This window comes from Bubalus kerabau, chromosome 4, assembly GCF_029407905.1.
Source record: "Bubalus kerabau isolate K-KA32 ecotype Philippines breed swamp buffalo chromosome 4, PCC_UOA_SB_1v2, whole genome shotgun sequence".
Taxonomy (NCBI): Eukaryota; Metazoa; Chordata; class Mammalia; order Artiodactyla; family Bovidae; genus Bubalus; species Bubalus kerabau.
The window spans coordinates 14840765-14865741 of record NC_073627.1 but is presented as its reverse complement, the minus strand read 5'-3'; the positions used below and the strand labels follow the sequence as shown (position 1 = coordinate 14865741).

The following is a 24977-nucleotide window of genomic DNA, read 5'->3' as shown; positions in this document are numbered from 1 at the left end:
AGAATGGACAGTTCAGGCCTACCCACGGCAACCATGATGGTAATGGCAAAATGAAAAGGTCAGTTGCGCTGAAGATGGTTCATCATTGTTGTTCTTGGCTTCTTGGAGCTGCCCTGACCTGATAGCTATCCAATCTCAAGCTTCCAGATAATTCTGTGGACCACTAACATCCTTCCATGAAATATCCTTTCTGATCAAGAGAGACCTGGGGAGGAGGCCCTGATGACACAGACATTGAGTACTTCCAGTGCTCCAGATAGTTGCTCTGGGTAATAAATCAATAAAGCAGTTTCTGAATGTGATTTGTCTTGCCATACAAATTGATGTAAAGAAGGGAATCCATTCCTTTTGCCAGATCATGAATTCAGGTCCATAGGACATTGATATTTCTGAGCACTGGAACAACTTAGTAACTTCCAGTCCAACTTTTAGAACCTACTTACCTGTGGTCAGTGAGGGGGTCCACAACATGCTACAATGACATCAGGATTATTTTGAGCTGAAGACATTTGAGAATCCAACAGTTGCAGGAAGACATTTTTTCTGAATTCTGCTTATCCTCATAAAAACAGAGCCTCCCAAAAGAATTCAACTGTTATAAATCCCCTCTCCATGAGTTTTGCAACCAGAGAAGATTGACTCCTATCACCAGAGACAAGAAGTAAGCACCAGGACAAGAAAGCACCAAAATAGACATTGTCACAAAGCTATCTTCTCTCTCCTGTTCTCCTGAGGCCCCATTTATTTTTCATACAAGACACTTCTTTTCCCATAAGTCCCTTTTCTCTCCCTCCCCTATTAAAATGGTATATAAGCCCCAAATTCTAACCACTCCTTTGAGTCATATTTTTCTGGATGCTCTTGCCTATGTACATGGATAAAAATGTGTCTTTTCTCCTGTTAATCTATCAGTTTCAGTTTAATTTGCAGGACCCGAACCATCAATACGAAATGGATTACAAACAGCTGAGAAAAGAGAATTGAAAGGCAAAGGAGAAAAGGAAATTCCCATTTGAATGCAGAGTTCCAAAGAGTAGTATCTCTCCAAAGGAGAGATAAGAAAGCCTTTCTAAGTGAACAATGCAAAGAAACAGAGGAAAACAACAGAATGGGAAAGACTAGAGATCTCTTCAAGAAAATTAGAGATACCAAGGGAACATTTCATGCAAAGATAGGCACAATAAAAGAAAGAAACAGTTTGGACCTAACAGAAGCAGAAGATATTAAGAAGAGGTGGCAAGAATAAACAGAAGAACTGTACAAAAAAAGGTCTTAATGACCCAGATAATCATGATGGTGTGATCACTCACTGAGAGTCAGACATCCTGGAATGCATCCTGGAAGTCAAGTGGGCCTTAGGAAGCATCACTATGAACAAAGCTAGCAGAGGTGATGGGATTCCAGCTGAGCTATTTCAAATCATAAAAGACGATGCTGTTAAAGTGCTGTAGAAGGGAAGGGCAATCCACTCCAGTGTTCTTGCCTGGAGAATCCCACAGATGGAGGGGCCTGGAGGGCTACTGTCCATGGGGTTGCACACAGTTGGACACAACTGAAGTGACCTAGCACAATATGCCAGCAAATCTGGAAAACTCAGTAGTGGCCACAGGATTGGAAAAGGTCAGTTTTCATTCCAATGCCAAAGAATGTTCAAACTACCGCACAATTGTACTCATTTCAAGTGCTAGCAAGGTCATGCTCAAAATCCTACAAGCTACGTTTCAACAGTACGTGAACTGAGAACCTCCAGATGTACAACCTGGATTTAGAAAAGGCAGAGGAACCAGAGATCAAATTGCCAACACCCACTGGATCATAGAAAAAGCAAGAGAATTCCAGAAAAACATCTACTTTTGCTTCATTGACTATGCTAAAGCCTTTGACTGTGTGGATCACAACAAACTGTGGCAAATTCTTAAAGAGATGGGAATACCATACCACCTTACCTGCCTCCTGAGAAATCTGTATGCAGGTCAAGAAGCATCAGTTAGAACCAGACATGGAACAACAGATTGGTTCAAAATTGGGAAAGGAGTGCATCAAGGCTGTGTATTGTCACCCTGTTTATTTAACTTATATGCAGAGTACATCAAGCAAAATGCCAGGCTGGATGAAGCAAAAGCTGGAATCAAGACTGCTGGGAGAAATATCAATAACCTCAGATATGCAGATGACACCACCCTTATGGCAGAAAGTGAAGAGGAAATAAAAAGCCTCTTGAGGAAGGTGAAATAGGAGAGTGAAAAAGTTGGCTTAAAACTCAACATTTAAAAACTAAGATCAAGGCATCTGCTCTCATCACTTCAGGGCATATAGATGGGGAAACAATGCAAATAGTGACAGATTTTATTTTCTTGGGCTCCAAAATCACTGTGGATGGTGACTGCAGCCATGAAATTAAAAGACGCTTGCTCCTTGGAAGAAAAGCTATGACAGACCTAGACAGCATATTAAAAAGCAGAGACATTACTTTGCTGACAAAGGTTTGTCTGGTCAAAGCTATGGTTTTTCCAATAGCCATGTATGGATGTGAGAGTTGGACCATAAAGTAAGCTTAGCGTCCAAGAACTGATGCCTTCAAACTGTGGTGTTGGAAAAGGCTCTTGAGTCCCTTGGACTGCAAGGAGATTGAACCAGTCAATCCTAAAGAAATCAACCCTTAATATTCATTGGAAGGACTGATGCTGAAGCTGAAGCTCCAATACTTTGGCCACCTGATTCGAAGAACTGACTCACTGGAAAAGACACTGATGCTGGGAAAGACTGAAGGCAGGAGGAGAAGGGGACGACAGTGGATGAGATGTTTGGATGGCACCAAACATTACCAACTCAATGTCCATCACCAACTCAATGGACATGAGTTTGAGCAAGTTCCAGGAGACAGTGAAGAACACAGAAGCCTGGTGTGCTGCAGTCCATGGGGTCGCAAGGAGTCAAGACGTGACTGAGCGACTGAACAACAAAAAGTGGATGGAAGAAAAGTTTTTCCTCCTTGACACCACTCATAAGATGGACAGCTGGACTTACAAATAATGAAATCAGTTGACCTAGGCCCTACTTTGATCGGAATACAAGGACCATGTCTTACTTATTAAGAGATTCTTAATACCTGAACAATTTGTTACACATTGTCAATTTCAATAAATATTCAATTAATGAATTACAATTATAAAGCAGCCTCACCATAATGAGAGTTCTAAGATCTCTGCATGCAGGATATGTGTTAGCCTGAGGTGGGTTAACTCTAGTTTGTAACTACAAAGTAGTGAAAAGTGTTCGTCGCTCAGTCATGTCCTATTCTTTGAGACCCCGTGGACTGTAGCCCACCAGGCTCCTCTGTCCATGGGATTTCCCAGGCAAGAATACTGGAGTGGGTTGCCATTTCCTCCTCCAGGGGATCTTCCCGACCCAGGGATCGAACTTGGCTCTCCTCCATTGCACATGGATTCTTTACAGTCTGAGCTACCAGGGAAGACAGTTTACTTTTATGATTATGAAAATAGGTATTTTATAGTTATGTCACATATCAATTTTTTTTCTTTTTGTTACTAAACCATAATCTTCCTGGTTCTGAGATAAAATAACGGACTTACTTAGATTTGTGCAAAAGGAGCTAAAAGTACTCTTTTTCCTGTGCCTTGTTGGTTACTCACTTATGTATGCTGGAGGAGAGGTGGAGTAATGTCTGAAACATACTTCAAGCGTAGAAAATTAGGATTCAAAAGGATCTGAAACGCTATTTTAACCACCTACTTGATGTCTGAATCTGCCTGAGAAGTGAGTGTTCTTCCTATGCTCAAACACTCCCAGCAACAGCACAATGTACTATATAAATCACCCTACTATGTTTTCTGATGGCTTGAATACTTAGATTTCTTCCTTAAACTGAGCCTAAATCTTTCTCCTGGCATTCTCACCCACTGGTCTTAGTCTAATTGGTCCTCTTGAGGTCATACAGAATACATGGGCCTAATTCTTCTTCCACCTGATCACACCATTATATGCCCTAATATAGCTTTTCCAGGTTAAATGTCCTTGGCTTCATCCAGTATTCTTCACATCACTGGGGTTTCTAATCCTAAGATTCATATGAAGAATTTTGGAAAAGTTCAGTAAGTAGGAGAGACTTACCCTACCAGACATCAAGACTATTTATAAAGCTATAGTAACTGGGAATTTTAGGATTATATCCTTAAATTCTATCTAAAAACAACCTTGTTGGCATTTTAATTAGATCTATATTAAATTTATAACGGACCTGAAAATTGATTGGAAGTTTATAATGCAGCATGTACCATTCATGAATACTCTCATTTGTGCAGGTTTTTAAAAAATGTCCTCTGTTAATTGTTCATATTTTCTCCAAAAAGATTTTGTGTATCTGTAGATTTTTTTTACTGGGTACCTTAAGTTTCCTTTTCTCTTATAAATGGAATTTTTAAAACTTATTTTTTCCATTTATTGCTCCCATTGTATAATAGTGCTATTGATTTTTCTATTATGAATTTTATACCCAGCAATCTTGTCAAATTCTCATATTAATGAACAAAATCTGATCAAGTCATGAATTATTATTACTATTATGCTGCTAAGGCGCTTCAGTCGTGTCCAACTCTGTCCCACAGACGGCAGCCCACCAGGCTCTGCCCTCCCTGGGATTCTCCAGGCAAGAACACTGGAGTGGGTTGCCATTTCCTTCTCCAATGCATGAAAGTGAAAAGTGAAAGTGAAGTCGCTCAGTCCTGTCCGACTCTATGCGACTCCATAGACAGCAGCCTACCAGGTTCCTCTGTCCATGGGATTTTCCAGGCAAGAGTACTATACTCTGAAGTATTTGATTAGCTAAAGTTTCATGTAGGATTTTCATGTCTACATTCTTAATTGAAATTGATCTGTAAGTTTCTCTTTGTAATGTTATTGCTCAGTTTTGTTATCAAGATTCATGTAGTAGGCACTATTTGTTGCCTTCTCAGCCATCACCATGTGTTTCTCATCCCCTTTCTTAGAAACACCTTGAATATCTTACCCTTTTTAATCATGGAGGAAAATCTCACATCTCATTGGCTGGAACTAGGTTACATGTCATCCCTAGCTGCAAAGGTGGCTGGGAAATTAAGTATCTTATCTGACATTTTCAACCCATTAAATGCTTAGAAACGTTTATATTTCTATATGTTGTGGGAGTTCACTCATTGTTTTTAGTTCAGTTCAGTCGCTCAGTCGTGTCCGACTCTTTGAGACCCTATGAACCGCAGCACACCAGGCCTCCCTGTCCATCACCAACTCCCAGAGTCCACCCAAACTCATGTCCATCGAGTTGATGATGCCATCCAATCATCTCATCCTCTGTCGTCCCCTTCTTCTCCTGCCCTCAATCTTTCCCAGCATCAGGGGCTTTTCCAATGAGTCAGCTCTTTCCATCAGGTGGCCAAAGTACTGGAGTTTCAGCTTCAATATCAGTCCTTCCAGTGAACACCCAGGACTGATCTTTAGAATGGACTGGTTGGATCTCCTTGCAGTCCAAGGGACTCTCAAGAGTCTTCTCCAACACCACAGTTCAAAAGCATCAATTCTTTGGCGCTCAGCTTTCTTTATAGTCCAACTCTCACATCCATACCTGACCACTGGAAAAACCATAGCCTTGACTAGATGGACCTCTGTTGGCAAAGTTATGTCTCTGTTTTTTAATATGCTGTCTAGGTTGGTCATAACTTTCCTTCTAAGGAGTAAGCATCTTTTAATTTCATTGCTGCAATCACCATCTGCAGTAATTTTGGAGCCCCCCAAAATAAAGTCAGCCACTGTTTCCGCATCTATCTGCCACGAAGTGATGGGACAGGATGCCATGATCTTAGTTTTCTTAATGTTGAACTTTAAGCCAACTTTGTCACTCTCCTCTTTCACGTTCATCAAGAGGCTTTTCAGTTCTTCTTCACTTTCTGCCATAAGGTTGGTGTCATCTGCATATCTGAGGTTATTGATATTTCTCCCAGCAATCTTGATTCCAGCTTGTGCTTCCTCCAGCCCAGCGTTCCTCATGATGTATTCTACATATAAGTTAAATAAGCAGGGTGACAATATACAGCCTTTTCCTATTTGGAACCAGTCTGTTGTTCCATGTCCAATTCTAACTGTTGCTTCCTGACCTGCATACAGGTTTCTCAAGAGGCAGGTCAGGTGGCCTGGTATTCCCATCTCTTTCAGAATTTTCCACAGTTTATTGTGATCCACACAGTCAAAGGCTTTGGCATAGTCAATAAAGCAGAAATAGATGTTTTTCTGGAATTCTCTTGCTTTTGATGATCCATCGGATGTTGGCAATTTGATCTCTGGTTCCTCTGCCATTTCTAAAACCAGCTTGAACATCTGAAAGTTCACAGTTCACGTATTGCTGATGCCTGGCTTGGTGAGATGAGTGCAATTGTGCGGTAGTTTGAGCATTCTTTGGCATTGCCTTTCTTTGGGATTGGAATGAAAACTGACCTTTTCCGGTCCTGTGGCCACTGCTGAGTTTTCCATATTTGCTGGCATATTGAGTGCAGCACTTTCACAGCATCATCTTTCAAGATTTGAAATAGCTCAGCTGGAATTCTGTCACCTCCATTAGCTTTGTTTGTTGTGATGCTTCCTAAGGCTCACTTGACTTCACATTCCAGGATGTCTGGCTCTAGGTGAGTGATCACACCATCGTGATTATCTGGGTCGTGAAGTTCTTTTTTGTACAGTTCTTCTGTGTATTCTTGCCACCTCTTCTTAATATCTTCTGCTTCTGTTAGGTCCCTACCATTTCTGTCCTTTACTGAGCCCATCTTTGCATGAAATGTTCCCTTGGTATCTCTAATTTTCTTGAAGAGATTGCTAGTCTTTCCCATTCTATTGTTTTCCTCTGTTTCTTTGCATTGATCGCTGAGGAAGGCTTTTTTATCTCTCCTTGCTATTCTTCAGAACTGTGCATTCAAATGGGTATATCTTTCCTTTTCTCCTTTGCTTTTTGCTTCTCTTCTTTTCACAGCTATTTGTAAGGCCTCCTCAGACAGCCATGTTGCTTTTTTGCATTTCTTTTTCTTAGGGATGGTCTTGATTGCTGTCTCCTGTACAATGTCACGAACCTCTATCCATAGTTCATCAGGCACTCTGTCTGTCAGATCTAGTCCCTTAAATCTATTACTCACTTCCACTGTATAGTCATAAGGGGTTTGATTTAGGTCATACACTTATTGTTTTAGCAATTTCTTATTGTTATGCTTTGAAATCAGCCAATAGCACCTACATGATGTCAATTTTCTAGTATTTGAGACTGGTTTCTGGCCTACTGTGTATTCAGTTTTTATATACTTTCATGTGTGTTTGACAGGCATGTTGGTTCCATGGTCTGTTAATATCCACTAGGTCAAGCTTGTAATTCAGTTGTTTATATCTTCTTTATGCTTGTTATTAATAAGTTGTCTACTTGCTCTATCAGTTTATTAAAGAAGTAGGTTAAAATCTCCCATTATAACTTCAGGGCACTTGTGATTTTGTCAGTGTTGCCATATCTTTGTTGAGCTAGGTTCAGGTTTAGGATTTAACACATTATTGTGATTAGTGATATATTTTGATTTATCATCTGACAAACACAACTTATGTTTTCTATTTACCATATGTTTTTGTAGACTTCTCTTTGTTCTTCCTCTGCCTTCTATTGGATTGATCATGCTTTCCAAAACTGTGCATGACCAAAACATATTATTTTACTATTCTTTTAGAGGTTACTTTTACATTTTGAATAGGCATGTTTGCTTTACATTTTTAAAATTAATAAGCATGTCTTTCCTCTTTCTAGATAATATTAGAAACTTACAGCATTTCGTTTTTACTATCCCTACTTACTCAACCGACATGAGTTTGGGTAAACTCCAGGAGCTGGTTATGGACAGGGAGGCCTGGCATACTGCAGTCCATGGGGTTGCAAAGAGTCGGACACGACTGAGCAACTGAACTGAACTGAACTGAACATCTCCTGTTATTGTTATCTGAATTATTTAAATTCCATGAGTATATTTCCAATTACTCGTTATCCATATATTTGCAACATTCTATGCTGATTCAGATTTGTCCAGATATTTACTATCTCTTCTAGATTCCCTCCTCATTCTTCTTGGTTTCAACTTCCTCTTACTTAAAAATACAGCCTTCATTAGTACTTTTTGTGGCTACACTGGGTCTTCACTGCTGCGTTCAGGCTTTCTCTAGTTGTAGCAAGCAGGCGCTACTCTTCACTGTGGTGCATGGGCTTCCCCTTGCAGTGGCTTCTCCTGCTGTAGAGCACAGGCTCTAGGACACACCAGCTCACCAGTTGCAGCTTGAGGGCTCAGTAGTGGCAACTCGCTGGCTCTAGAGCACAGATGGGCTCAGTAGTTGTGGTGCACGGGCTTAGTTGCTCCACAGCATGCGGAATCTTCATGGACCAGAGATTGAACCTGTGTCCCCTACATTGGAAGGCTGATTCTTATCCACTGTATCACCAGGGAAGTCCAGTAGTACTTTCAATTACTTAATTATTTGGTTTCAGTATGCAGAATCTTTGATCTTCATTGAAGCATGTGGGATCTAGTTTTCTGACCAGAAATTGAACCCGGGCCCCCTGCACTGGGGGAGAAGGCAGTGGCACCCCACTCCAGTACTCTTGCCTGGAGGGTCCCATGGACGGAGGAGCCTGGTGGGCTGCAGTCCATGGGGTTGTGAAGAGTCGGACACGACTGAGCAACTTCACTTTCACTTTTCACTTTCATGCATTGGAGAAGGAAATGGCAACCCACTCCAGTGTTCTTGCCTGGAGAATCCCAGGGACGGGGGAGCCAGGTGGGCTGCCGTCTATGGGGTCACACAGAGTCAGACACGACTGAAGTGACTTAGCAGCAGCAGCCCCTGCACTGGGAGCAGAGACTCAGGCACTGGACCACCAGGGAAGTCCTAGTACTTCTTTCAGGGTGCATCTCTGAGTAGTAAGTTTTCTCAGTCTTTGTCAAAAACTTTTTTCTTTTGCATGGTTCTTAATCACAATGCCCCATTTACAGGCACTGAGGCCTCACTTCCTGTCCCTTTATGGGAGGTAAAGGATCTGCCTGCAATGTGGGAGACCCGGGTTGAATCCTTGGGTCGGGAAGATCCCCAGAGAAGGGAATGGCTACCACTCTACTATTCTTGCTTGGGAAATCCTATGGACAGAGGAGCCTGGTGGGCTACAGTCCATGGGGTCACAAAGAGTTAGATAAGACTAAGCAACTAACACTATGAGCATTACACCCCCGACCCCTAGATGGCAGGGCCCACACTCAGTTCTGACATCCCCCAGCTTCCCTAGCATTAGCTCATCTGCTTTCCACTCCTGTTAGAGTCTCTTTATTTGTAGTATCTGAGGATTTCCCTTTCTTTGGTTTGAATTCAGTTTTATATGGTTATATTTCACCCTGTGTTTGTCATACGAGGTGCAGGGGGAAGGTCTATATTAATCTTTTTAGTTATTATTACTGGAAGTCCAGATATTCTATTTATAACAAGTTTCTCTCCTACTAATGGTTATTATTCTCCTTTAAAATAAATGTCATATATTTTGATAGAGAAAACACACATGACAGAGACAGCTGGACACCTCTTGTTCTGTTTCAGGAAAAGTTATAAAGTTTTCTAATTTCTTAAATTTGGTACATAGGGAACATTCCCCAGGCAATAACTTGGGAAAATGCAATTGTCTGGTGAGAAATGGAATTTTCTGTAGGTTTCTATCTATTTTCTCGCACTCTCCTCACTTCTCTTTGCTCTACAGAGGTGAGTGATGCTCAATATTTTATTTACACCCTTAGCACTAAGAATGTCAAAGCAGCATATTGAGAAACCTCTCTGTGAAGGAAGCCATCCTCAGACTAGACTTGGAGCTCAGCTACTCCTGCAAATCAACGGCTGATTGCAGGCTGAACTGGTTCCAAAACCTGGGAACTCACAGCTACTAATAGGTGAACAGGATAGATCTCATTTGCATTTCATCATGACTCAGGAATTCCCTGGTACTGCATCCTTGGGCTGATTAAAATGTGTTGGTTAATCAGCCCAAGGCCTTCAGTGTCAGGATATTGGCCTGAGAGATTTCCAAACACACTATTGACAGAACACAAACACTCCTGTCAAGAAGACATAGTCCCCTTCAGCCTGTTGGAGGGTGGAGGTCATGCAAGAAGGAGAGACTCCAAATATGACTCTCTCAGGAACATCTGTTTGTGGTCAGAGCACTGAGAATGGAGAAATATTCACAAGTGTCAGTGGATAAAATGGGGACACAGTCCAACTATTATGTTGGTAGTGCTTTCTGAATAATGAGAAATGGGCCAATAAGGGAGGCCATAGATGGTAGTAGAGTATTCATGGAGAGGATAGCAAAGACCGGAATGGTCACACACTGGTTCACTAACATAGACTGTTAGTTTTAAGAAAATATACCCCATATGGCATGTGACTACAAATGTTCTGACCCAGTCAAGTAAAAGGAAGAAAATGACCTAGAAGGGAGTGTAAGGTAGGGAGAAGATCAGACAAGCCCCAGTGATCAGTTATGTCATTAGTGATGAGAAAACAGAAAAGATTACAAAATGTATTTTGCAAAACAGAAATGGCAGTCCTGATCAGTGCTGGTTGATCAGCCTTGAATTTTTACCCTTCCCAAGGAGAGATGACATCCTTCACCTTGGGAAGAATGGAATTATTACTGAAAGTCCAGATATCCTATTAATAACAAATTTCCCTCTTACTCATGTTTATTACTCTCCATTAAGATACATATGAATATTTTGATAGAGAAAACAGACATGACTGAGACAGCTGGCCACTTCTAATTCTGCTGCAGGAAAAGTTATAGAGTTTCTCAAGTGGTTGAGAGATAGAAACCACCCACACACTGTATCTCACTTTGGTCACAGGTGACTGTTAGTTTTGTCAATTCCCTTTGGGGACACTTCCACCCAACAGGAAGTGGAAATCTTACTGAGTTAAGACCCCATTGGTACACGACTATCTTCAGCACTTCTCTACAACTTACAGGCAAAGCTGCCTCTTTCCTTCTGCTAATCCCAGAACCAAGGGAGAAGACAATCCTTTAATCCTTAAGATCAGATTTCATCCTAATATGTGGTGGAAGGGTTGCAAATGGTAAGAGGAAAGCTTCTCCTGATGAAAATGCATTTGAGGACTATTTTGCAGAATGCAGGGGGAAGCAACTAGACTGGTGGTTTTGGAGGGCGGATATGAAGACTTTCTAACTCATCTTTTCATCCCAGACAGTCACAGCCTCTACTGAGTGCCATGAGGCCAGATGGGAGGGATTCCTGGGCAGGGAGGGTGCCTGGAGGTGGAGCGCCAGCTGCCAGGACTTACCTGTTGAGATATACTCGCTTCTCTGTGAACTGTCCATTGCCATGGTGAGGGTCCTCGAAGGGTTCATTCTGGACGACCTCCACCCCTTCTCCTCGGTCACTCTGTTCGTGGCTGTGCTTGCTGATCATGTACAGCTGTCCGATTCTGTACTACAAAACACACCGATGCAGACAGGTCAGCCCCACTACTCACTTTTAAAGACAACCCCTCCCAACGACGGTGCCGCAAGCAACTCATGGCATCAGCACTTTGTGTTGAGAAAAGCAAGCAAGCACGTGGGCCTGATGTTACTTTTCCTCAGGAATAAGGAGGAGAACTAATTGTGAGTAGAATGCAGAAACGGCTTGTTCCTGTGAACATTCTGCATCACCTTGGCGAATGTTCGCCAGGGGACTGACGGTCTTCAAGGTTTGGCAGCCAATCAACCAACCACAGTTAGTAGCAGGGAGGTGGGCACGCTGGAATCTCTTTTCACACTGGCCTTACAGGGTTAGGTGGAGCTAAATTCCTATTTTGCTTGGCACAAGACAGACCAGGGTGTGTTATTTCTGTCCATTCTTTCTGCCTAATTAACTGCATTGCTGGGCACAGAGGATTAGATGTCACCTGTTTCTTTCGCTGCCTCTCTCAAAGTGTTAAAACTCTCCTGGAGGTCTCTGTCCTCTAGAATAGTGGTTCTCAAAGTTGGATGGACATTAGAATGACCTGGAAGCTTAAAAAAAAAACTCCAGATGCCCAGACTGCCCCTTGAGTGGAAACTGTGAACCCACCATTAGGCTGGTCCACAAGGGAGAAAATCTATACAGTATAAATCCTTTTCAACTAATTCCACTAACAGTGTGTGGCCTTCTAGCCTGAGGGCCCTGAAGCCACATGTGCATACATGAAAATGATAAAATAGAACAACACATAATGTGAATATTTTCCATGCTGTCTGCTGTTTTGAGCTGTTCCAGTCTCTTTCTTGCCTCTCTGAAAACCCTGGAGCCAGCATGCATCTCTTCACCCAGTGAACTTCCGAGGTGACAAAAGCTAATTTAATGGAGGGGAAAAGAAGAGAAAGAGAGAGAGGCGAAGGAGGGAGTAAAACAACTTTTGCATGAAGTCTGTTCAGAATCAGAAGGCAGGGTGATGAGACCCTGCTGTGGTCCTTCCTGCAGATTCGGTGTGAAACAACACAGTGTCAGCATCATCGAAGCCCATGGGATGGGGGGAAGGGACCTGAGTCTGCAGCTAGCTAATGATGGCTCTGGGTTATCCCCAAAGAGCCAAGGTCAGCAGGGATGCAGGTCTCCTGTCTATGTGCGTAAGAGAAATAGATTTTAAATTAAGAGGGAAAGGTGAAATGTACAAACCAACAGTGCAGTCAGTTCTAAAGCTGAGAGGACTCACATGTCTGAAGGTCCCTGTTTTATTCTGAGGCAGGTGCAGGGAGGGGAGTGTGAAGAGAATGGGAAAGACTCTGGTGTGAGGTCAGCCCAAGGGACCAGGCCCAGTCACCATGACAATGGAAAGAGCAGTCAGAGTCTGGCTCTTCTCAAAGGGCAGAGCTTCCTGTGCCACGCTCCTCCCCAGAAGGGTCTGCATTTAAAATGCTTTTAATGTATCTATGTCTGTGCTGAGGATGAAGGGAGTGAGAGGAGAAAGGAAATCAAAGATAAAATTTATTTTTAAACACATTTTGGGATTAGAAGCTTGTCTTGGCTTCCCCTTAGTAAGTCCTCTTTCCTTTGCTCATAAAGACTAACTAACCCTCTTTCCAGGAGGAAGACAGTGAGAAAAAGGTTACAGGCTGGAGATCTGTGAGATACACCTGTGAGATCAACACTCCACCTTATGTGGATAGGCACACAAGCCTAGGACAGAATGCCCAGCTGCCCGGGGGATGGAGATTTCACTAGAAGTTGCTTTGTACTTGGTGTTCAAAGAAAATATGTTTACTTTCAAAGGAATATTACTCTGCCATAAAAAGGAAGGAAGTACTGATACTGCTTCATGGGTGTTAATCAGTTGAATAGTGTTTCCCAAAAGTCAAACGTAAGTCCCAGTACTTCAGAATATGACCTTATTTGGAGACAGGCTCCTCACAGAGGCAATCAAATTAAAATGAGGTCACTGGGATGGGCACCAATCCAACAAGGCTGGTTTCCTTATGTGCGTGCTAAGTTGCTTTGGTCGTGTCTGACTCTTTGTGACCCTATGGGCTGTAGCCTGGCAGGCTCTGCTGTCCATGGGATTCTCCAGACAAAGAGTACTGGAGTGGGCTGTTATTTCCTCCTTCAGGGGATCTTCCTGACCCAGGGATTGAACCCAGGTCTCTTATGTTTCCTGCATTGGCAGATGGGTTTTTTACCACTAGTGCCACTTAGGAAGACCCCAAGGGGCAAGATGGACATAGAGACCCTCAGGGAAGAAGATGTGGTGAAGTGATGCAGGAGGATGGCCATTTACAAGCCAAGGATTGACCCAGAAGAGATCCTTCCCTCCCAGCCTTCCCAGAGGGAACCAGCCCTGACTACTGACACTTGATCTTTGATTTCCACCATCCACAACTGTCAGCCCTTACAATGCTGGTTGGTTAAGCCACCCATCCTGTGGTGTTTGCTATGGCAGCCCGAGCCAACCAATTCAGTGAGTACGAGGTTTCCACCTGGGGTGATGAAAGGTCTGGATCTGGTTAGAGGTGGTGGTCGTACAACGTGGTGAATGTACTAGATGCTGCTGAATTGACTTTAAAACGGTTAATTCTGTGTTATCTGATTTCCACCTTGTGGAAAGAGAACGTTGCTGCCATTACAGTAAACAAAGAATATTTGCCTGCCATCATGCCATCAGCCACTGTAGCCTCTTGACTCCAACCCACAACAAGCCTCAGTGTTGAGCCCTGAGCAGAATTCAGGATGGAGAAAAACAGGTAACAGTCTGTGCTTTGGACACTGGGCCTGATGCATACCTAAGGAAACATTTCAGAGAACCTAGACTCATGCACGTTCCCATTCATGAAAAAAAAAAAAAAGAAAAAACAAGCACTAAAATCATTACCTTGAGGTGTATGGTGTTTTTTTTTTTTTTTTTTTTTTTTTTGGTGATTAGCATATCTTTTACTGCTACATGGTACTTTTTTTTTTTTTTTTTTTTAACTGTTTGACTATGTGGTGTTTTTTTCCCCAGCCAAAACTCCTATATATCCTGGCTCATCCCTTCTCAGAGCTCTCTCTAGTTCTCAGTAAGCTCCGCTAATACAATTTAACACATCTTTTAGGTTGCGAATTTTTCTTGAGTTGACAACTTCAATGTTTTTTTAAAGTGTTGACCCCACTTCTGAAGCGGATACCCTTAAACCAAAATGCTGTCCAGGGCTTTAGTCAGGGGCGGGGATGCAGAAGGGATATCTATTCCTGGACCATCTCCAGGAGCTCCAACCCACTCATGCATGGAAATGCATGGGACCAAGGACAATGCATGACACAGAAAAGCCATTAGCCAGACTCGAGTCAGCCTGGCTGCGCTCAGCTCAAGTGCTTCCTGCTCTGTGTTGAAAGCAAAGGGCCAAGGCAGCCAGAGGCTGATTCACCGGCAGCCGGAGGAGGGCCTGGCTGCCCAGCCTCATTGATCATTCCAGCGGCTCCTGAATGAGCCATCGCAGGGCAGACACCAGAGTTAGCTCACTAAGATAGCGTCAGCCTGTGGGCGACCGACAGACGCTGGATTCAGTCACGTGGGTGACAGTGCTGGGGGGGGCGGGACGCTCAAGCCCAGACACCGAGATGATCAAGGGCTCTGCAGCTGTCGCTTTCTTTGCTCTCAAGCAAATCAGGACTGTTCTGCTTGTTGTGGCCATCTGAGAAGAGCCATCCAGAAGTAGAGGTTTTAAAACACAAATTCACTCAAAGACACATGCATCCAAAAGTTTCTCAACTGGAGGGGACAGGACAAAACAGAGAGTCTTTGAACCATGTCTCAGAATCACCAGAGATGCTCCTAAAAATGCTAAATCCTGGGTCAATTCCAGCCCATGTTACACTCGCACTGTGACATACAGGGAGTTTGGGATCTTACTCAAACACAAGCTAAAAGCTGAGAACCACTTCAGCAGAGAGTGAGGAAGGTATTCATTCACTTGCTCAGTACCAGATGGAGCCAAGACCAGAATGTTCCATCTTTAGAGGGCCTGTTTCTTCTTTCCTCTTTAACACTGCTGCTGCTGCTAAGTCGCTTTTGTCGTGTCCGACTCTGTGCGATCCCACAGACAGCAGCCCATTGGGCTCCACCATCCCTGCGATTCTCCAGGCAAGAACACTGGAGTGGGTTGCCATTTCCTTCTCCAATGCATGGAAGTGAAAAGTGAAAGGGAAGTCGCTCAGTCATGTCCGACCCTCAGCGACCCCATGGACTGCAGCCTACCAGGCTCCTCTGTCCATGGGATTTTCCAGGCAAGAGTACTGGAGTGGGGTGCCATTGCCTTCTCCGTCTTTAACACTAATTTCTCATAAAGCTTCATCCTTAAGTTACATGAAGACCACCAGCTTCAAACTAACTTTTATGTAAAGTGAAGGCTGCAAAATCCATAGACTCAGAAGGATTATGAAAATGTTAAAGCCAGAGAATCAATAACAGGATTGATGATGGTGGTGAAGGTGATGACAATGTTGGTGGTGGTGAAAACGCTTCACTGATTGCCTATCGGTGTGAGGCCCCAATTAGGTGCTTTATATTCATTTCTAAGACTCACAATGATTCAGCCAGGTAGGTGTTTAAGGGATCTGAGTCTCTGAGAGGCTAGAGACTTTCCCCTGCCATGTGGCTTCCAGGTGGCAGAACTGGGATCTGAGTACCACAAGCCTGTACTCTTTCTTCTCCACCCAAGTTCAGCCCTTATTTCTCTAACAGGTGAACTGCTTTAATAAACCTGACCTATGAAGAACAAAGAGGGATGGTTTGGAGCCACTGCCTTTGAACTTCACTATTTCAGAAGATGAAGAACAAAAGTCTGATATCATTCAAAAGATCAAAGATGTTTAAACTGTGTTCACATATGGAATGGCGGAGTAATTATGCTCTAACTTTGTAAAATCTATTGTTATAATTCCAGAGTTTGGGGTAATCATCATTACAGGCAATCATGATTAGAGACAGCTCTGCGCTGCAGGGCTGAGCCTCTGTATGAGCCATCATCAGAACAGCTACCCCAAATAATTATCTCTGTAGTCAAAAAAAAAAAAAAAAAACCATCGTGGGGATGCCGATCTTTCCCACTTGCTCGCAGCACTGAACATTTAATAGAGCTGCAGAACTTGAGGGAAGGCAGAGTTGCATAATGTGCCTGGAAAAACCAAGCAGTTTCATCACCTTGTACTTAGCAAATGTGACCACTCATGATCAAGATACTTAATTCAGTTCAGCCTCAAACCCTGATTTCAGAAAAGGTAACCCCCAAGTCAAAACTCCTGATTATGTTAAGGGATTATTAAATGACCACCACCAACACCTGAACATCATTCTTGCCAGAGAAAGTTTTGGACCTGAAGAGTTAGGTTCAACAGAACCCCAAACTATGACTGATTTTCACTTAACTGCCCCTTCCCCCAGTTGCTGAGATTCAGAGATCCCTGCAAGGCCAGACTCCTGTATTTCCCCCTCCCTAAAGAACCATGGGGTGTTATCTTTCTTCTAATCCCTCCCTTCCTGTCTCCTTTCTCTTCTCCATTAGTACCCATATCATTTTCAAACATCATGATGTGAAAGGGGGGGACCATTGCTTTGCAGTAAATATTACCTAGTCTGGATGGATTTATTCCCTGATGATATGACTACTTCTGCCTTTAACATCAAAATGAATGCATGCCACATAATATCATAACCATGGAGAAATATCTGTCCCTCTGATTTAACATGATTGTTGTGTATGTTTCCACCTGTGAAGTGGGCATGATTCCTGGCTGTGTGGAGACAGCATAGATGGTGGTATACCCTGGTGTTCCTGGGAGTTTCACACATTATTCACATCACCCATAATGCTTTTATTGGCTTTTTTTACCCCAAGTTTTCTCCATTGTCAATACACAGACCTCAAAGCACTGTGAAGCAATTGCCTCCCTATGCACAAGGCGCCCCCCGAAAAGTGTGTCTCAAAGATGAAACATCACCCAGGACTCCGGTGCATTGCAGTCTTCACACCAAGTGATGCCAAAATTGTAATTACACACTGGAAAGGGGATACAATGGGGCCAGGTTTTAACAACCTCATCTCAGAAAACTAGAGGCTAGAGCAAGCTGTGTTCTAGACTCTCACAGCATGGGTGAAGCAGCAGAACAAATGCTTTAGTCCAGCAGTGGGCAAACTATGTGGCCTGGGGCTTGTTTTGTAAAATAAAATTTTATTGGAACAGTCATACTCATTCACTCTGTGGCTGCACTCATGATATCAGAGTAGAATTGGGTAGTTTCAACAGACACCATGTGGTTTGCAGAGGTGAAAATATTTGCTATCTGGCCTATTAGGGAAAAGGTTGCTGACCCCTGTCTAGTCCAGTGCTGCTGGGTCCAGTCTGGGGCAGCCTTAGCTGCTCACCTAACCAGGGCTGTCCAGTGTGGTGGCCACTCGCCACATGTAGCTGATGAGCATTTGAAATGTGGCCTGTGCAATGGAGGGACTGAATTTTAAATTTTCCTTCTTTTTAATTAAATTTTAAAACTGATACTCAATTCAGCTATAAGAAAACTTTTCCATATATGTGAGACACCTTCAGCTACATCAATCTACTGTTTTAACTGGAAATTTTTATGAAATCTCAATTCACATCAGATACCTCTGATAAAATTTTAGCATCTGGCTTGAGATTGCTTAAAAGTGTAAAATGGGTACTTAGTAACAACAACAAAAACTTGACAATAACAAAAAAGTAATATAGCTCATTAATTTTTAAACTGATTGCATATTGAAATAATTTGAAGATATGAGGTTAACTAAAATGCATTTTTTTTTTTGGCTGCACCCCATGGCATGTAGAATCTTTGTTCCCCAACTAGGGATTGAATCCAAACCCACTACTGCATTGGAAGTGTGGGGTCTTAACCCACCAGACTGCCAGGGAAGTCCCTAAAATGTATTCTTAAGTAACTTCACCTGTTTCTTTTACATATGTGGCTTGCATTTGTGGCTCACATATTTCTACTGGACAGTGCTGGACTAAGCCCTAAACTTGGCCATCAGTGACAGAGAGTCAGGCCTTCAGTCCACACCAAGACTTTGGAGGCTGGTTTGTCAGGTCAAGGGTTTCCATGTGTTTGCAAGCTAGTGAGGGAGAGCATGGACAGTCAGGGATACATTTGGAGGAGCCTTTCTTTTCTGAGGGCTGGCATTGTGTGGACCTCCAGAGAGGTGATAATCGTGCACAGTGTGTTATGGTGGAAGGCACTGCACTTTTAAAATTGAAAACTGGCGGCCAAAGTCCCGATTCTGCTGTTGATGAGTTTTGTAGCCCTAGACAATTTGAACTGAGCCACAGTTTCTCATCATTAAAATGGGACTAAGCAAATACCTCATAGGACGATGAGAATCAAGTGAGAAAAAAACTTACAAATTAATATGCTTCATTAAAATGTAAAACTACACTAAGTAGTTATAGCTCCTGTTTGGCAACACATCTGACTGGGAGGTGAAGATCTGTTTCATTTGTTTCCATTTGGCTATAGTTCTATGAAGGCTAAAGAACAAGGCATCCGCCATACACACCGCTATGATGCAAAATAGTGGAAAACCTGACAATCAGGAAAACTGTTTGTGACAATCAGCCCAAGACCATCGTTTCCTCCTGTAAAAGTTTTCTTAGATGAAAGTCAGATCAAACATTTCCCAAAATATTATAAAAAGCTTGGGAACATCCACTTATATGACATCCCTAGTCAAATTCACAGAGACCGAAAGTAGAATGGTGGTTGCCAGGGGTGGGGAGTTAGCGCTCAGCAGGACAGAGTTTCCCTTTGGGATGATGAAAAAGTTCTGGGGATGGATGGATGGTGTTGATGGTTGCGTAACAATGTGAATGCACTCAATGCCACTGAACAGTACACTTAAAAGTGGTTAGAATGGTAAATTTTATGTGATGTATATTTCATCACAATTCTTTAAAAAATCTGGAACATGTCATTTTGTCCCTGAGTGTGGCTTACTTCACACCTCAAGGTGGCCATCTATCAGTGATTCTATTTTTATGATTATGCAAAAGTTTTTTCTTTCTTTCTTTTTTTTTTTTTTAAGGCCAGGGACTTTTATATTTGCTGGATCTTTGGTTTAGAAGCTTATTTGGGTGTTAAGCCCAGGGGACAGAATTATAAAATGACTTCCTCCAGAGACAATGCTCTGCAAGATGCCTGATTTCTGCCACGCAGGAAGAGATGTCTGGCTCACTCTGCCCTAAACTTAAATGTCTTTAACATTAGCATTCTGGAGGATTCTTGTTGCTGATGTTCCCAAGCAACACAGTACTGACAAAGACCCTGATAGAAGGGAAAGAGTGATTAACCGAATACAAACTCACTCTAATCCTGCCGACCTTAACGCAGGTCACTGAGGACACCAGCTTCTTATTGAACAGGACTGTCACAGTTCAGAGCCCAACTCCTCCATTTGCCTGGGAGCGACTCTGCAACAAGCCCAATTGCAATTCCTTTTTTCCATTGGGAAGGTGAGGTGTGTATTTTTACTTCTGAGGGCTGAATCTGATTTGGGCTCTGCAAAGACATGAGTGGCTAGCCCCATCAGTCTTTCTGGCTCTGTGATTCAATGTTCAGATTTCTCCATGTAGACAGAGAGGTTTAAAAGAAAAAAGGTGTAAAGTTCTTCGCTGTTTCGTCAGCTCTCTCCCTGCCAGGTCAATAAAGCACGAAAACCAATATCCGATGCCACGAAGAAAATACAAACCTGCAGCTCATATTTCAGGATATCAGTGCATCATCACATATTTATCTTTTCTCCCGGATCTTTATAAGCAGCCCTCAGAGGTGCCATGTTTACGTAATACCTGTGTCATTATGCCAGGGTGCAGGAATGAAAAAGCTGATAAAAAGATTTAAGAAGGAGCTGGGTTATCGACATTTAATTCAAAAATCCCCTTTTCATGACAAACTAATATAAACAGCATCATATGCTGGTGCTTAACCCGTCCTAAGTTTTGGACTGAACTGGATAGAAATAGAGCAACTTAATGCCAGGGGAAGGGCTCAGGGTATGCTTTGTGCTGGTACAAGCAAGCAGAACTCTATGCTTATAACTGTGCAAAACTGCAAATCGTTTCCAGTACACTGGGAGGTCCAGGAGCATAATCCACTTGACTGAGTACAGGAGAGTATAGTATATGAAAAATAAGAGCGCATAATTTAAATGCTCCTTCCAACACAGACTTATCCTTGGGGGAGGTATTCTAGCCTTGAGAACTCACTTAATGCACAGATTTAAAAGCCAAAATGATAACTATCAGCACATAGAGGCTACTTTATAAGCATTAGCTGAAGTGAGAGGTGTCATTCCCCAGTATTGATAAATGAGAAGCTGAACACATTAGCTTTTAGAGAGCAGCATGTGAAACCACAGAGAGCAAAGACAGGAACTGCCAGGACTCAGTTCAAAACCACAAGGGTAGTCTGCCCTTGGGGCTGAACATGGGATTTCTCCAGGCATGGGTTGGGGGACACTCTGGGTGTAGAGTCCAGTTCCTTCTGGTTCATGCATCGAACTAACAGAGTACACTAGGCCCTGTAGACACTGGAGGTAGAGCTATAAACAAGGTTGACCTGGTCTCCACCAAAGAGGAGTGTTTCCTGAGTTCCATCTCAAAGATACAAGGCCTATAAGCCCAAGAAACTTGAGGCTGACATCATAACCATTGAACCATTTTTCAACAAACGTGAAATCAAATGCAACTCAAGTAAATAGAGAGGTTTGGTGACAGGGCTGACCTTTACAAAGCAACCAAGTCTCTTTGTTTACTACCAAGCAGAAACCCAGAGCCAATCACAAGACCAAAAAGGGAGAAAACTAAGATAGTACTTCCCTGGGAAATGTATCCTGTGCCATCTTCTTGCCACACCCGCTGTGTCACTGCTCACCTCCTTAACCTTGGCCTCTCCAGAAGTGATTCTAGGACAGAGGTCTATCCTTATGGAGGTAACAGGCTCTTTCCAGAACTGGAAAAGCCCCTGTTTCTGAAGCCTATTGCACCCACCCAGTGGCATCAAAGGATGCTATTGTTTTGGTTAAAGCTAGAAATACTTGTAGGAATGACAGCAATTAGTTTCAGTGTCTTTGAGACCTTCTGAGAACAGAAGGGCACTCTGAATGCAAAGAGTAGCCCTTATTGCTTCATGTACAAATGAACAATGAACAACAATGTTTTGAAAGAATTATTCAAGCCACTTCAAGCCTAGAACAACACGATCTCAGTAATATTTGAAGGTCACTGAACCTCTTTGCTTGCTTAAGTGCTAGCTGGCACAGCAAGTGGTTTCAGCACTCTGCTAACCATCTAGCAATGAGGAGAGAGAGTTATGACCAAATTAGATATGTGGATCAAAGTTGGGAAAATTCTAGCATCCGTCTTCACCCCACTTTGGGGGACTGGCCCCAGGTTTCACTTGCCTGCAATGGCGCCTGTAGCCCATAGATGCTCATAGGGTATGTGGTTGGCTGCAGGGAAGGTACCATTTTCCTAAGCAATCGCATCCTATAGGTGTTTCCTCCTTGGTAAAAGGAAGCAGATGACTAATGGAGAAAAGTATATGGTCGTTAACTCCTGCTCTCCAGAGACAGTTAATGAAGAGAGGCAAAACAGAGTACATTGGGTATATTTCCAGAAATTACTACATTTAAAAATCTATCATTCTGAGATACACACACCCCAATGTTCACAGCATCACTATTCACAATAGCCAAGACACAGAAGCAACCTAAATGCCCATCAACAGATGACTGGATAATGATACGGTATACACACAGACACACACACAAATACTACTCAGCCATAAAGACTGCTGGGAGAAATATCAATAACCTCAGATATGCAGATGACACCACCCTTATGGCAGAAAGTGAAGACGAACTAAAGAGACTCTTGATGAAGGTGAAAGAGTAGAGTGAAAAAGCTGGCTTAAAACTCAACATTCAAAAAATTAAGATCATGACGTCCGGTCCCATCACTTCATGGCATATAGATGGGGAAACAGTGGAAACAATGACAGACTTTATTTTCTTGGGCTCCAAAATCACTGCAGATGATGACTGCAGCCATGAAATTAAAAGACGCTTGCTCCTTGGAAGAAAAGCTATGACAAACCTAGACAGCATATTAAAAAGCACAGACATTACTTTGCTGACAAAGGTCCATCTAGTCAAAGCTATGGTTTCTCCAGTAGTCATGTATGGATGTGAGAGCTGGACCATAAAGAAGGCTGAATGCTAAAGAATTGATGCTTTTGAGCTGTGGTGTTGGAGAAGACTCTTGAGAGTCCCTTGGACTGCAAGGAGATTAAACCAGTCAATCCTAAAGGAAATCAACCCCGAATATTCATTGGAAGGACTGATGCTGAAGCTGAAGCTCCAATACTTTGGCCACCTGATGCGAAGAGCTGACTCATTAGAAAAGACCCTGGGAAAGATTGAAGGCAGGAGGAGAAGGGGACGACAGAGGAATGAGATGGTTGGATGGCATCACTGACTTGATGGACATGAGTCTGAGCAAGCTCCAGGAGATGGTGAAGGACAGGGAACCCTGGTGTGCTGCAGTCCATGGGGTTGCAAAGAGTCAGACATGACTGAGTGACTAGACGACAACAACAAATAAAGACTGAAATGATGCCATCTGCAGCAACATGGGTGGACCAGGAGATGATCATACTAAGTGAAGTAAGTCAGAAAGAGAAAGACTTTAAAGAGAAAGACTGTATTTGCCTTTCTCAAACATATATCGCTTATGAGATCTATGAAACTAAAACAGACTCATGGATGGAGAACAGACTTGTGGTTGCCAACGGGGGACGGTGGTAGAGGAGGGATGGATTGGGAGTTCGGGATCAGCCATTGCAAACTCTTATATTTAAAATGGATTAAAAAAACAAGGCCCTACTGTATAGCAAAGGGAACTATATTCAATATCCTGTAATAAACTGTAATGGAAAGGAATATGAAAAAAATATGTATGTGTGTAGCTGAATTACTTTGCTGTACAGCAGAAACTAACAGAACATTATAAATCAACTACACTGCAATGAAATTATAAATAAATAAATAACTTTCTGACACATCTCAGGCTTATTCTAGTGACCTGGAGAGAGATTCTATCAACTGGTATTTTAAGGCCGAGTGGTGGCCCTGCTCTTGCTCTCTAAGCAGTTGGTAATCCTTTCGTCTCTCTGCACATCCTGCTAAGGGAGGCAATGCCACGATAAAATATAGTTCACCGTGTATTCAAAGAGTGGGGAGAAAAAAGGACGTAGAGACAAAATGATGAACCAGAATGTTGTTCTTCACAGGATTCTTCTTTTCATCTTTTTAAATTGTGGTATATAAATATACTTAACAAAATGTACCATTTTAGCAATTTTTAAATGTACAATTCAGGGGCAGTAAGTGCATTCACAATGTTTGTGCAACCGTCACTACCGTCCATTTCTGAACTTTTTCATCATTTCAAAAAGAAACTCCATCCCTATTAGAATAGCCGTTTTCATCCTCCACCCAGTTCCTAGTAACCTCTAATCTACTTCTTGTCTATGAATGTGTCTATTCTAGACACCTCATATAAATGAAATCATACAATGGGTGTCCTTTTTTGCCTGGTTTACTTCACTTTAGCATCATGTTTTCAAGGTTCATCTATGCTGTAGCATGTGTCAGAATGTTACTCATTTTTAAGGCTGAAAAACTTTCCATTGTACGTGTATACCATGGATGCTTCTTCATTCATCTACTGATGGGTATTTGGGTTGCTTCCACCCTCTGGCTATTATGGTCACTAATGCTGCTATGAACAGTGCTGTACAAGTATCTGAGTCCCCACTTTCAATTCTTTTGAGTTCACACCTATACGGGGAATTGCTGGATCACATGAAAAGTTGGCGTAAAGCTCAACATTCAGAAAACGAAGATCATGGCATCTGGTCCCATCACTTGATGGGAAATAGATGGGGAAACAGTGGAAACAGTGTCAGACTTTATTTTTCTGGGCTCCAAAATCACTGCAGATGGTGACTGCAGCCATGAAATTAAAAGACGCTTACTCCTTGGAAGGAAAGTTATGACCAACCTAGATAGCATATTCAAAAGCAGAGACATTACTTGGCCAACAAAGGTCCATCTAGTCAAGGCTATGGTTTTTCTTGTGGCCATGTATGGATGTGAGAGTTGGACTGTGAAGAAGGCTGAGCGCCGAAGAATTGATGCTTTTGAACTGTGGTGTTGGAGAAGACTCTTGAGAGTCCCTTGGACTGCAAGGAGATCCAACCAGTCCATTCTGAAGGAGATCAGCCGTGGGATTTCTTTGGAAGGAATGAGGCTAAAGCTGAAACTCCAGTACTTTGGC

The 24977-nt window shown here is 42.6% G+C and overlaps 1 protein-coding gene across 1 annotated transcript in view; it reads right to left on the bottom strand.

Moving 5' to 3' along the window:
* The window catches only part of PITPNC1 (phosphatidylinositol transfer protein cytoplasmic 1), a 156592-nt gene that overhangs the window by 118019 nt on the left and 13596 nt on the right, over positions 1-24977 (bottom strand). Inside the window, exon 2 of the mRNA XM_055575483.1 lies at positions 11404-11547. Within this exon, the coding sequence (XP_055431458.1) occupies positions 11404-11547 (144 nt within the window). The remainder of the gene's footprint in view (positions 1-11403; positions 11548-24977) is intronic.